Source organism: Gymnodraco acuticeps, unplaced genomic scaffold (genome assembly GCF_902827175.1).
Source record: "Gymnodraco acuticeps unplaced genomic scaffold, fGymAcu1.1, whole genome shotgun sequence".
NCBI classification, from domain to species: Eukaryota; Metazoa; Chordata; class Actinopteri; order Perciformes; family Bathydraconidae; genus Gymnodraco; species Gymnodraco acuticeps.
In genome coordinates, this window is record NW_022991400.1 from 261,969 (window position 1) to 277,595 (window position 15,627).

Genomic DNA, 15,627 nt, shown 5'->3' on the forward strand with positions numbered 1-15,627 from the left:
CGGAGACGGGCAATGTTTTTGAGGTGGAAAAAGGCGGTCCTGGTGATGTGATTGATGTGGTGGTTGAATTTGAGCTGACTGTCGAAGATGACTCCGAGGTTGCGGATGTGTAGGGGGGGGAGATAGAGTGTGGCTGTCAATGGTGAAGTTGAAATTCTGGATGTCTTTGATACGGGATGGGGGGCCGATGATGATGATGTCTGATTTGGCACTGTTCAGTTGGACATAGTTTGTTTGCATCCATGCTTTTATTTCTGAGAGACAGTTGGTGAGAGTGGAGTGTGTTGTGGGGGTGATGGTTTTTGTTGAGATATAAAGTTGGATGTCATCGGCGTAGCAGTGAAATTGAAGGTTGTGGCGACAAATTATTTTGCCAAGGGGGAGCATGTAGAGGATGAAGAAGAGGGGGCCAAGCACCGAACCCTGGGGGACGCCTTGGGACAGAGGAGCAGTGGAGGAGGTGCAGTTGTTGATGTTGATAAACTGATGTCTGTCGGTGAGGTAGGATTTCAGCCAGGAGAGTGCAGTGTCAGTGATGTTGAGTGATGATTCGAGGAGGGACAGCAGGATGGTGTGGTTGATGGTGTCGAATGCTGCGGTGAGGTCGAGGAGGATGAGGATGTTCAGGTTGCCGGAGTCAGAGGAGAGGAGGAGGTCGTTTGTGATTTTCAGAAGAGCTGTTTCGGTGCTGTGTTTTGATCGGAAACCGGATTGAAATGGCTCAAAGAGATCATTGGAGCTGAGGTGGGATTTAAGTTGTGAGGCAACGACACGTTCAAGTATTTTTGACAGAAAGGGGAGATTTGAGATGGGCCGGAAGCTGGACATGATGTCAGGTGTGAGTCCAGGTCTTTTGAGAATGGGTGTGACAGCAGCCAGTTTGAGAGAGGGGGGAACTGATCCAGATCTGAGGGAGGAGTTAATGATGGTGGCGATGAGTTGGGAGATGGCAGGGAGGCTCTCTTTAACAAATTTGGAGGGCATTGGGTCAAGTGTGTAGGTGGAGTTAATTCCAGTCATGAAGTCGGACAGTTGCATGGGGGTCACAGGGGAGAAGTGGGACAGGGGCTGTGAGGTGAAAGGGGGGGAGCCAGGAGGGGAGGTGCTGATGAGGGTGTCAGATTGCTGTAAATGTTGCTGATTTTGGTTTGGAAAAACGAGAGGAAAGAGTTGCACTGTTCTGTGGTGAAGGACGAGGTGGCGTTGTCACAGGGTTTGAGAAGTTTGCTGATGGTGGAGAACAGACGCTTGGGGTTGCTGGAGCCAGACTGAATGAGTTGTGAGTAGTAATTAGACTGGGCTGCTTTGAGTGCATTACTGTACTGCTGGAGATAGTCTTTGTAGATTTGAAGATGGACTGAGGACTGTTAGTGTGGTTTTCTTGTGTTGGCGTTCAAGTTGACGTTTCCTTGATTTCATTTGGCGGAGTTCGGGGGTATACCAGGGGGCGGAGTGTATGAAAGAGACATTTTTTGTTTTTGTGGGGGCCAGTTCATTGAGACAGAAGGAGAGGGTGCTGTTATAATAGTCCACAAGTTCAGATGGGTTTTCAGAAAGTGGGGGGGGGGGAGACAGACATCTTGCAGGTAATGGAGGCAGTGATTGCTGAAGGTGAGATGGATTTGAGATTTCTGTAGGTTATTGTGCTTATAAAGACAGTTTGACAAAACATGTCAGTTTGGATAAATTCGAGCAACTAGCGGCAAGTAGCTGCTGTTGGACATTTCAGTACACACACTCTAATAATACACTCAATGCAAACACATCTGCAGGCTGACATACTGAGTCATCACTGGACTGATATAGGTAATTTAAGGCTCCGTTTACATGGAGATGAAACGGAGAACGAACCAAATTCGATATCAAAAAAGTATTCCGTCCACACGGTATCGGCTCAAGAAACGTGTCCGTCCACACGAGACTGCTCGACCCGCTGGAGACGCTGTAGTACATATGCCGGGCCTGTAAGTGGCGCTGTACTTCTGCCACAAAACACACCAAAAGCAGGGAAGAAGGCCCCCCGAGCATGGTTGCCATGGTTGCCTGGTTACCCTTCTGTTTATTCTCCGCGGTGGATTTAGCAACATGTAGTTCATGTAGTTCTCCATGTCCACTTGTTGCTGATGGTTGTGGTAGAGGAGCTGTAGATTTTGCACTAACATCTGTAGCACGGTCAGTAGACGTAGCTACTGACCATGCTACAACAGTGAGCAGCAGAGCCGGGGAGAGACTTTTTAAGCCAAGTTAGGACACTTTTAGGTAGTTTTCAAAGGGTCGGTTTAGGATTTGGGCTTCTGTTTTGGGTTATTTAGTTCTAGGGTGAATGGTAAGGTTAGTTAAGCTTGGGTTGAGGGCAGGGCCGTTTCTAGCTTTTTGGGGGCCCTATGCAAGATGCTGTTTGGGGGCCCTAGTTTTCACAGTTTTTTTTAACTACAATGGGGGGGATTCCGAAGCCTTTAAAGGTCCCATGTCATGGCCATTTCCACTGATCATAATTCCATTGTTGAGGTCTACTAGAATAGATTTATATTGTGCAATTTTCCAAAATCACTTTGGTTTCTCATACAGCATCTCTGTAAACTACGTGTATTCACTGAATTTCACTCTCTGCCTTTAACGGCTCGTTGTAGCTCCAATAGCTCCAGCCTCCACCCTCCCTGTGAGCACAGTGTGCTCTGATTGGTTGGGACGTTGTGAATCGAGCTGAGCTCCGAGGAGGTGTGGTTTCCTTGTTTAGCGATACACAGCGAAACACAGCCAAACTCACCCTGAGCACACACAAAGTCACAGCCGAAGTAAAAACAATAAGTGGGGCTTGAAGAAAAAGGTTGATAAACGCTGTGAGAATGGGTCTGCAGAGAGAATTTCGCCGCGATCCCAACTGTCTGTTATCAGCCTGCAGCCAGGGAGGAGAGATCAGCAGAGCTGCATGCACTGAGTGTGTGTGTGAGGAAGTCTGTGGATTGGTCAATTTGGACCAATCAGCAGGGGCTTAACGTAACGGCTCCGCGGACGTAACGTAACGGCTCCACGGATTGGTCCATTTGGTTCCGGGTAACGCATGACATCATGAGTTACCCGGAAGAATCAATGGACAGTGACGTATATCCAACGAGGCGTTTTGGGGAGGTATTTTCTGTGTTAGAGTTTTACTCGCTACAGGGTGTACTTTGAGGGTTTTGACTCTGCAGACCGTTTACATGCATAAAAACCTTCATAACACACAAGGGAACGGGTAATAACCGGAAAAGCATGACATGGGACCTTTAAGATGATCTGTGGAGATGCATCAATCTGTTACACTTTAATAGGAAAACAGGCTAATTTCACGAAAACCAAGCAATTGAAAATGACAACAAATGATATTAAAAAGGTAAACAATAAGGCTCCTCTATGTCAATAAATGCAAGAGATGCAGCATTTTCTCAGCTGTCAGCCCAACGATGATTTGGACTTTATTACCCCAAAAACCCAAGCCACAGCTTTGCTATCATTGCAGTTTAGTCGTGTTTATATCCTACATTGGATTTGTAAGCAAATAATGCTTCACCGAACACTCACAGGAGGGGGCTTGGCTGTCTGCAAATAAAGACGGCTCATTTTAATTCTCCCCAAATATATTGAGGCTGAACCTGAACTTTGAATTCTCTGCTCCCATCATAATCTTGGCGATCTTGTTAAAATTGTGAATAAAAAATTAAAATTAGTATGTAACTGGTTTGCAGTTAATAAATTATCCCTTAATGTGGCCAAAACAAATGACATGTTATTCAATACAAAGTCTGAGAGTAGAAATGACTGCATTATACGGATTTGCAATACAGCGATAGAAAAAGTTGGTGCATGTACATTTTTAGGACTGCTTGTTGAAGAAAAACTCAATCGGAAGCACTATATAAATTATGTACAGACTAAACTGTCAAAAACAATAGGTATTTTGCATCATACTAAGAACATTCTTGAAGAAAATATACTATTTATAACAGTCTATTTCTCCCTTACCTTTAATACTGCTCCGAAATATGGGGAAACACGTACTCAACAAATCTACAAAAAATAATAACGTTGGTAAATATGAACACACAACTCCCATATTTTAAAAAACTCAATCTATTAAAATGTGTTGAGATAGTACAGCTTAAAACAGTACTGATTATGCACAACATTTTCCATAAGAAAACGCCTAATAACATTCAAAAGCAGTTCTAAACCACAGCATGAACATATGAATGTAAAAAAAGTCACTTGAAAATAAGTGTTCACAATGTTTATATGCAATTATGCATATATAATTATTATTATTCATTTGCCAAGTGCATGTGTACCTATGTATATATTTATACATAGTATTTTAATTTCCAAAAAAAGATAGTTGAAACTGCTATTGACATGTGCAGAAAATGACCCTATATCTAGTTTTCGTATATATATATATATATATATATATATATTAGGGCTGTCAGTCGATTAAAATATTTAATCGCGATTAATCGCATGATTGTCCATAGTTAATCGCGATTAATCGCAAATTAATCGCACATTTTTTATCTGTTCCAAATGTACCTTAGAGGGATATTTTTCAAGTTTTTAATAGTCTTATCATCATATGAGTGGACAAATATGCTTTATGCAAATGTTTGTTTCATTTGAACAATGACAAATATTCTCATGAATATACTCAACACAACAACCTCTGAACATTACAAATATCCGCCTCAATTCAACCTGGAACCTCTCTCATACAATGTGTGTGTGTGTGTGTGTGTGTGTGTGTGTGTGTGTGTGTGTGTGTGTCCGTACAATGTCCCACTGTCTGGCTGCCTGCATAAAGTCAAGTGCTCGGCGCAGTTGTCGGCGAAATGCCGCTCCTCTGTTTTCATTGAAACAGCTCCTTATATCCGTTAGCGCAGCTAGCTAGCACCAGATGCTAACAACAACAACAATACACGTAAGGTGTGCGCGTTCTCGCTCGCGCCGCACATACACCTCCCGGTCCTCCCGATGGCCAGTCAGGGCCTGCCGGTGAGCGTGGAAGTGTGGTCTGCCACAAGCGGCAGGAGCGGGGCTGTCAGCATCAGCTTGTAGATGGTATTTTAAACTCGATGCGTTCTGAAACTACGGGGCGGCCGAGGACAAAAAATACACATGCGTTAATCGCGTTAAAATAATTAGTGGCGTTAATTATTTTTTGCGTTAACGCGTTATTAACGCCCTAATATATATGCATTTATTGTTTTCCTGCCCTAACTTTTATTTAATTTTTTCTCCTGTTTTCTTAATTTGTTAATTTGTTTCTATACGTTTTTGACGCAATAATGCCGCTGTATTAGGATGATGCACGGGAGGGCTACTTTCCACAAGCTATGCTTCAGCCCTCCCGCTTCTACTAATTTTGTTCATCTTTGTGTGTATGAATTAAACTTTTTTTGTTTTTCAGATGAATAAAAAAAAAAAAAAAAAAAATTACTTTCAGCTTGGGGGCCCCCTAGTGGCCGCGGGGGCCCTATGACCCCGCATAGTCCGCATATAGGAAGAAACGGCCCTGGGGTTAAAATTAGGTTGGTAAAGGAGAATTTAAAAGGAAGTGTGGCATGTCAGGGTGTCTGTGTAAGCATGTCGGTAGGCTTCACATATCTATTTATACTTGTCTCCCGACTTGTATGTGCTTGCAATTCTCTGTGTGTATGTACAGTATGTATGTTCATGTGAATATATATGTGTCGAATGACTACCACTGGCTTTCATCCATTTATTTTATCTGAATCATCCTGGATTTAAACATTCAGTATGTTTACTACAGACAACATTAATAATGGATATACCTATACTTCTGAAAAGTTATGACATTCATTCGGTGATGATGACTTTGAAGTGTTTGTAGAACATGTAGAACATAAACCTTCAATGTTTAAAATATGGTTTACTGCATTGGTCTTCAACAGGGGATTTGTGAAGTTTACATAATCACAACAATTAAGATTCAGCTAATTAATCCAACAAACAAATGCTAACGGGTAAGGGTTGGAATGCATTGGACAGTATTAAAAGGCACAGTTTTCCCTTTTTAAAGTTATACAAAAAATTGTATGTAGTGTCACATAGAAAGGCTGTTGCAATAAACTGCATTCCACTAGATTGGGTTTTCTTTTTACATCTGGCTTTTTTATTCGGATAGTCTTCCATTCCTCTGCAGAGTTTCAAATTGTAAAAATAGGTGGGGGCCAGATTCACAGTGACATAGCATGGAATATCCGTGCATGAGCATCCTTTATCAAGTATAATAAATACTGTTTAGTCCTTTATTGGGCGGCGGTAACTCAAACTGTGGGGACTTTAAGTCGGTTTAAGTGCTGTTTGGACCGAAAAAAATATGGAGTGTGGACTGGTAGCTGGAGAGGTGTCAGCTCTCACTACCGAGGTGCCGTTGAGCAAGGAACCGAACCTTCAACAAGGGAAGAACTGAATTTTCCCTCGGGGATTTATAAAGGTGATCGTAATCTTATCTCCAAAATGTATAACAAGCCTATAATCATTACAGCAGTTCCACGTGGATACATGGAGACTCGATGTGTGTATCCTGTTAAACCTGTTTACATGCAAGGTTAGGGTTGGGCTCAATAATAGCTCTGCTAATGCATACACATGCATATTGACATTGCCTTTGCTTCACAGAACAGCTGAGGTACTTTATTTTTGCTTGACCAACAGATGAGTCAGCATTTATATTTCCAGCCAAGTTATTGTCAAGTCACGTAACAGTCAGTGAGGAAGTGGAGCAGAGAGTGTCTGAACAGGCAGCGTCTGAGGGGAGAGATGCTCACCAAATATCAGCATTCTGTTCATGTCTAAAGATAAACGCCAATGGTGATGTGTGTGTGTCACGAGAGGGATTATGAATGTGAAGTGTGAAGGTAATTGAGATGCACACATGTACTGGGGCACAATGAGAGGAGGGATAATAGAACAATAATTTCTGGCCATTCTGTACAATGTGCACAGCTGTGACTAGGTTGACAAAACCAATCTAGCGTCTCTAAAAAACACAGCTGTTCCTAACTTTAGATAACACCAGTTTCTGTTATCAATTTCCTGGATAAACACAACACTATCGGATGCATGTTTTTCTCTAATATATTAGACTTCTTAGTTAAGAAATGTGGTTCTGAGTAACCTAAAAATATGCATGAAGTAAGTACCACTAAGGGTAGGGATTCTACTGTAAAATGTTATATAGGTTTATGTGCATGTCAATGGTCTGCAAAGGCTAAAATTCCTGTGTTCCCTCCAAAGGGAGTTTGTCTCCCACACACTCCCCCCCCCCCCCCTGCCTGAAACGCCTCCATTGTACTCCTTTGTTTACTTCTGTAACATAGTGACATCACTATGTAACACTCGCGCTTCAACTGGCTAGCACTCCAACACATTGTACTTGATAGGCTAAGGGGCGGGACATCTCTAAGCTGTTGACCAATCACAACAGAGCCGGCCAGCTAACCGATCAGAGCAGACTGGGCTCTGGTTTCAGACAGAGGGTGAAAAGAGGTGCTGCAGCACAGGCAGTATGAGAAAAATAAAGAGCTTTTTGAACATTAAAGCATGGAGACATGTCACAGTAGAGGCAGAACATACAAATATGAACCTGAAAAGGACTACAATAGAATTAATTAGAAAACTCAACAAGCTGGAACGTCTTTCGGACAACCTAGATTTCACTTTAATTATGTTTTGTTAAATATGAGAATAAACCCAGCCAGGACGCAAATAACAGCAGAAAGACCTTTAAAGGTCATACAGTATGCAGTTGTAACAATTGTTCAATGTAGACGTATGAGCATGACTAGATAGATATCCAATGTCCTCAGATTTCTATCCGTCATGAAACAATTATTAAAGAGTCATTTGAACTCTCCCCGGTGTTTGTATTTCTTCACTTCAGAAGTATGAGCACCAGATAAATAACAAGTGTTGACAGGTCCAATATGTATTTTAACCGCTCATGTACTGCAACTTCTGTACACAACACAACACTTCTGAGTCCATGTCACCTCTGTTTACAGGACCTGGTTTTCCTTTAAAGACAGTGGTGTGAACATAAGATAACCAAATATAAAATGTTGTAAAACTTGCTTGCGTGCTTGATTGATCCATGCTTACGTGCTTTCTAACAGAAGCAGCATCAGCTCAGCACATACTTGTCTTCTTTGGAACATTAACGAGAGCAGTTACAGTTGTGTGTCTACACTATAAAAGGAGATTGCCCCCACTGATCCAGGGAGATTCAACATTAATGACATGTTGCTTATAGTGGTTGTTGAGGGGGATCTGTTTTCCTATGTAGAATCTTTGAGCTGAGTTCCACTGGCCTTAGATCAACAACAGACGAGGCAAGCAATATGTAGTCATTTCTATCAAGGATGGACTTCTGCATGGACTTCTCCAGCGGTTGACATGTTCCTCCTGAATTTCCACTGCATGGTAAGGCTCAACTAATGTAATGCAGTGGTACCATTATCTTTTTTAGTTCAACATTAGAAGTAAGATTTTCTAATAAGCAGTACATGCATGCAAAGAACAACTGAGTCCGATGAAAATTCGATGTTCAGTTCATCCTGAGGGGATCGTGAATGTCTGAATTTAATTGAATGGTCAATCCATCCTATAATTTTGAAAACATTTCACATACTCTGAATCTCTTTAGTAGTACTCTCAAACTTGTAAAAGCTCCTTTACATTATATAACTGTGTTCACAAGCAAGTACTTCTTCACCTGGAAACTTGACCTTGACATTGATAGCAAGCAATGATCTTTTGTGTGGGGCAAAGCACGAGGTCTCCGTTATTGAGATAAAAAGGAATTGTTTTCGACTGGATCTTAACCGGCAGCCTAACTTCTGGTCTACACTCTTTAATTGACAGGAAGTCCAGCATCATCTGTCTTGTTTTCTTTGCTTTTTTGTTAAAAAATTACAGAGGTGGGAAGTAGTGGAGTACAAATACTTCGTTACTGTACTTAAGTAAATTTTTCTGGTATCAGTACTTTACTCCACTACTTGTTTTTCTGACAACTTTTTACTTTCTACTTCTTACGTGTTGAACTCAAATACCTGTACTTTCTACTTCTCACATTTTCCAAACAGGCTGGTTACTTTAGTTTGAATGTGTGTTTGATGCGTGATCATTATTCTTTAGAGTCATTGCGTGCCTATTGATTTGAACACAATCCGTGTATCCATCATTTCCTGGTCTTCTCTAAAGAAGAGGGACCAATGGAAACGTTGTCATGTTGCCGTTGTTCAGCATGGAAACATTCATTAGCTAACAATGACATTATTGTTCTATTCAGTTCAGGTACTCTTTAAAACAGCTGCTAGTTATGGGTACGTTTTACTGAAGTATTTCAAAGCCCATACTTCTTTACTTTTACTTGAGTAAAGAAGTTTAATCAAATCAAATCAAGTTTTATTTATATAGCACATTTTTAAAACTATTTTTGGTCGAGCCAAAGTGCTCTACATACAATACAAATACTTTACAATAAAAACACTTTACAACAAATACAACAGCACAAATAAAAAAATAATTAATCCTTAATTTCAGTTTACTGACTAAAGAGGTTTAGTCAGTACTTCTACTTTGACCAGAGTATTTTTAAACACGAGTATCTGTACTTCTACTTGAGTAAAGGGTGTGTGTACTTTTGGCATCTCTGAACAATTGTTAAAAAAAATGTATCACAAGTCTTCTTTATTGAATTTTTGTCTTGAGTTCTCAAACTTTTCTTTCTTCTTTTCTGCTCAGGGGTGGATATCCTAAAGCTGGTGGCGGCCCACGTTGGCACCCAGTGGATCGACATCTATCAGTCGCTGGCGAACGCAACAGAGAGGGAAGTAGCTGCCTTCTCCAATGGATACTCGTCAGACCACGAGCGGGCGTACGCAGCGCTGCAGCACTGGACCATCCGGGACAGCGACGCCAACCTGGCCAAGCTGATCAACGCCTTGCACCGACAGCGGCGCATCGACGTGGTGGAGAAGATCCGCTGTGTCATGGAGGACAACCCACAGGTAGGCTGCATGGAAGACTTCAACACTTGAGTTCCTCTGTTCATTCAGAAGCGTAGGAAATACTCTTTGGTTCTGGGGTTATCACTGGCACATGCTGTAGTATACACTGTTCTTTGAGTCTCTCTCACTGAAATGTAATCTGTGAGGAAAGCTGTCTGGTGTTTCCTATTGGAGCCAGTCCCTGTGGTTATGCTGCATTCCTCACATTAAAGCAACAGTTCACTGATGTGCTGCAGAACATATTCCTGTCCTCTGTTAGAAGCTGGAGGTGACGGATAAAGATGATTGAGAATTCACAGTCCGTCACAAACTAATTATTAACATACTGTATTTGCGTTTGTAGCTAAAGGGGGAAAAGGGGCATCATAAGTACATGTGATAAGATGTAGAAAATTGGCTAGAAAGTATATATATATATATTATATATATTATTATATATTTGATATCAAATTATGAAATTCAAATTCTCCCAAATACTAGCCTGATCATCATCATCATCATCATCATCAATGTCAGCAAGTGATGTTGCTGGGTAGTCATTGCAATTTTAGTCAAGTTAATAATTTAGACATGGATTACATTTAGTTTGCACTTTTTTTTAATATTGCTTTCTCGTATAGAAAAGGGAAATGTTGAATTGTTTTCATTTTTTGGAAGGCAGAGTAAAGTAATAATGAGTGTTAGGGTGTCCAAACTGAAATGAAGGGTTCATTCTTTTTAGTTGAATAGTGGTTGAACACAAACCACTATTCTTTATTTCTGTTCAATTCAACATATATATATATATATATACATATACACACTTGCTCCTCTGTTAATGGTGCAATGTGTTGTTTTGAGCCACCTGCTCCAAACTATTTGAGGGGTTAGTCAGTTAACAGCTTATTTTAGTGGCTTTAATGTTCAAAAAGCTCTTTCTTTTTCTCATACTGCCTGTGCTGCAGCACCTCTTTTCACCCTCTGGGTGTTTGTCAATGTCGAGGACGCTTCCTTGATAGGACATGTCTTCCGAGTCAGGTCCTTCAGAAACGAGGCAAGAATCCTTCCTAGCCTCGGAAAACGAAGAATGGTCGGAACAGGCTAACAGGCTAACAGGCGTGCAGGTGTGCGTGATATGCAAGGCCCTGCCTTAAATGGAGACTCATAACTGATTTGTGAAGATGGAAGATGTACTTGAGTAACTGTATTTGGTAAAATGATCATCTCTCCAGGACAGAACCACTAAACTAACATAAAACGTTCTCCTTCTGTTTGCAGCCTTAAAAAAGTCCTGGAGGATAAGCAGCCATAAGGAAATAGTACAAATAACCATCACCAATCAATAATACAATGTGTATTTCATTTTTCATTTTCATCTTTCTTTCGAACAGAGGTAAAAAACAAATAACAAATGTGAAAAACAGAATACCGTATTGTTAGAATACAGTATTTATCAATATTCATAATAATAATATTTATATATTCAACAAAAATATTCATAATAATAATAAATCATGTGTCCGGAAGGGAGCAGGAGGAAGCAAATTATAATTCCCACCCCTTACTTACTGCTGATCAATGATTATCCTTTAAATCATTTCTGCAAGTTATTCCTACTTACATACTTACATTTATACAGACATTACAATCATTTCTCATCTTCAATCACCTTTCTTCATTCTCATAGTTTTCCAAAAAAGTGTTTCTGTACATCCTTTCCATTCATATATCATACTTGATGTCTGCAAACCTTTTTTACACATATTGGTGCACATTGTAGCATAAACCACGAATATCAACACAAGAGGCAAAGTCAAAACAAGGTTCATTTTAATTATTTATTTAGGTGCAAAACGCTCTTAGGTCTCATTCAAACCTAATAGTCTGCTTCTCTGGTGCGCACCAGCCGACAGTTTGTCAGAAGGTTCGGTTTGCGTTCACACGGGCAAAACTCAAACGGACTATACACTTTAAACACAAGTCATGTGCACATTTACTACGCCACTGAACATACTTACATTTAAATGTGTACTGCCTGGATTCAGCCATTTTCTGCCAGAGATTTTGGAAATTGGTCCGTGGCAAAGCATTGTGGGGATTTTCAGACCACAGAGGATACACATGTGCAGCCTCGAAATTTCCCGCAACGAAGGACGCCGGCCTCGTTAGAATTCCAAGGATCCTGGACATTGGAACAATCCTTCGACGGGACTCGATGACGTAGCATCCTTGAAATAGTGGCTCTGGAGGAGCCTTCCTCGACATTGAGAAACACCCTCTGTCTGAAACCAGAGCCCAGTCTGCTCTGATTGGTTAGCTGGCTGGCTCTGTTGGGAATGGTCAACCTCTTAGAGATGTCCCACCCCTTAGCTAATCACGTAAAATGTTTTGGAGCGCTAGCCATTAGAAGCACAAGTATAACATAGATATGTCACTTTGTTATAGAAGTAAGCAAAGGAGTACAATGGAGGCGTTTCAGGCAATCTCTCCGTGATTTTAGCACTATAGGAAAAGAAAACCCCAGAAACATAATAGGGCCACTTTAAAGTTTGATTTTCTGGTAGATCTTACACATTGTACCTTTTATTGCCATATTTGTAGATGAGAAATCTCAGAGAAATAAACCTGATCTTCCTGCACACATGTTTTGAACTGATGCAACTGCAACTGGTGCATGCATTCACCAGGATGACTGATATTAAACAACTCACATGTCCCACCTTACTCAGGGGACTTCTGGTATGAGCCCCATACTGTAATCTCAAACACAAATCAACAGAAAGCCGTAAACACAGAGGAACACAGAATCCTTCATCACTGTTCACTTTCCTGCCTCATACTCTCTCTTCACTTCACAGTGAATTGTACGAGTGCCCTTGACTGCACTCTCCAATGTCAGCGCTGTACAGTTAAAGCCTTGTTCTTGTGTTAAAGACACATTGGTCGTCTCAGTGTCTCAGCTCTCTAGTCGTCTGTTGTTATTAGGCCTTTCATTAAAGATGAATAATGACCAGGAATCTTTTTTCGGATATATTACCGGATTGATCGTGGATAAGATATCAAATAATGAAATAGTTTGGTGAGCGGATGGCAAGGTCATTTTGGAAAGTTTGGAAAAGGACCACAAGATGTTGGAGCTTTTCTGTTGAAACAACTTGATTATCCTTATTTACATGTTAGAATGACACACTACATGGCCAAACTTATTTGGACAACCCTTAGGAAACCATGTTGTGTGCTTATGGTTTGAGGGTAGCTTAAATGGTTTATGGTTGTCATGTTTGAACAATGCCCACATGCACAAAGCTATAAAGGAAGTGTTAATGACATAATTATGGAGTAACTACTGTCCTGATTTTCATGAAAATTGGTGAAAGTAGTGTTAGGCAAGGAAAAACCTACAATTTAAAGTGGATCTCAATCATGGGAAGGATGTACGATTTTTTTTTTGAATATGACAGATTTAGGCTCAGATGCAGACTCGTCACAAAAGTACAAAAGGTATGAAGTCTTGGTTACATTCTAACTACAACAAAGTCAAACGTGACACACCTCTTTTTATTGCATTTTAATACTTTAAATATTTTATATTATTAATTTGATGGAAAAATTAGCTTATTTCTTCAATACCTTCCAGGTCATGTGACCTAATCACTCAAAATCAATGCTGAGTCAAAGAACTACACTGGCTGAATAGGACACACCTCTTTTTATCGCATTTGAACATTCTAAATATTTTATATTAATATTTTGATGGAAAAATGAGCTTATTTCTTCAATACCTTCCAGGTCATGTGACCGATTCACTCAAAATTAATGTTGGGTTAAAGAACTACACTGGCTGCATAGGACACACCTCTTTTTATTGCATTTTAATACTTTAAATATTTTATATTATTAATTTGATGGAAAAATGAGCTTATTTCTTCAATACCTTCCAGGTCATGTGTCCGATTCACTCAAAATCAATGCTGGGTCAAAGAACTACCCTGGCTGCATAGGACACACCTCTTTTTATTGCATTTTAATTAGGGCTCTCAACGTTATTAACGCGTTAACGCATGTGTATTTTTTTTCCTTGGCCGCCCCGTAGTTTCAGAGCGCATCGAGTTTAAAATACCATCTACAAGCTGATGCTGACAGCCCCGCTCCTGCCGCCCGCTTGTGGCAGACCACACTTCCACGCTCACCGGCAGGCACCGACTGGCTATTGGGAGGACCGGGAGGGTGTGTGTATGTGTGGCCCGAGCGAGCGAGAGAGAGACCTTACGTGCATTGTTGTTGTTAGCATCTGGTGCTAGCTAGCTGCGCTAACGGATATAAGGAGCTGTTTAAATGAAAACAGAGGAGCGACGTTTCGCCGACAACTGCGCCGAGCACTTGACTTTAGGCAGGAAGCCAGACAGTGGGACATTGTACGAGAAGTCAGCACACTCAGCACGGATAGTGCGCGCAACATGATCACAGCGTCCAGGCAGCTCCCGTTCGAGCATATGCCTTGACTTGCACATAGCTCCAACGATCCATCTCTCTCACACACACACACACACACACACACACACACACACACACACACACACACACACACACACACACACACACACACACACACACACACACACACACACACACACACACACACACCATTTGTATTGTATGAGAGGTTCCAGGTTGAATTGAGTCGAATATTTGTAATGTTCAGAGGTTGTTGTGTTTAATATTCATGAGAATATTTGTCATTGTTCAAATGATAATAAACATTAGCATAAGCATATTTGTCCACTCATATGTTGATAAGAATTAAAAACTTGAAAAATATTCCTCTAAGGTACATTTAGAACAGATCAAAAATGTGCGATTAATTTGCGATTAATCGCGATTAACTATTTTAATCGACTGACAGCCCTAATTTTAATACTTTAAATATTTTATATTATTAATTTGATTATTAATTTTGATTGATATTTTGATGGAAAAATGAGCTTATTTCTTCAATGCCTTCCAGGTCATGTGACCGATTCACTCAAAATCAATGTTGGGTCAAATAACTAAACTGGCTGCATAGGACACACCTCTTTTTATTGCATTTTAACACTCAGTCAGTAACCTCAGTCCCTTTTAGAGTTTTCACTAAATGACATTAAACAGGCTGCTCAGGAACAGAAACTGTAATTGCAGTTTAAAGTCTGATTTGGAAATATAGTTTCTGTTATAAGTTTGTAAGCTGTATTTACATTTTTCATCTTCATATTCTCCCCCTACAACATGCACCTAATCATCTTGGGTTATAATACTTCATGTTCTTTGTCCTCACTCTTTACCAATTTAGTCCATGCTTTACTTTCTGACAATATTTACTTATTCCATTGTTACAATTAAAATGCTGGAGAACAATTTACACACTTTGAACATAGTAAGTCTTAGAGAAACTCACATTTCCCTGTGCGTCTTTTTCCTGTTGGTCCACTTTTCTTTTCTTCACCTTTGTGGCAGGTGGGCTCTTGGGGTTGGGTAGTGTTTTTGGTGGATTGAAGTACTTGGACTTGTGTGACCAGCAGAACTTTCCCGCTTGTTCCACTGTTCC

The 15,627-nt window shown here is 40.5% G+C and overlaps 1 protein-coding gene across 1 annotated transcript in view; it reads left to right on the forward strand.

The window, feature by feature from the left end:
- Positions 1-15,627, forward strand: part of tnfrsf21 (tumor necrosis factor receptor superfamily, member 21) — a 104,312-nt gene that overhangs the window by 36,211 nt on the left and 52,474 nt on the right. Inside the window, exon 4 of the mRNA XM_034195681.1 lies at positions 9,799-10,064. Coding sequence (XP_034051572.1) covers positions 9,799-10,064 — 266 coding nt within the window. The remainder of the gene's footprint in view (positions 1-9,798; positions 10,065-15,627) is intronic.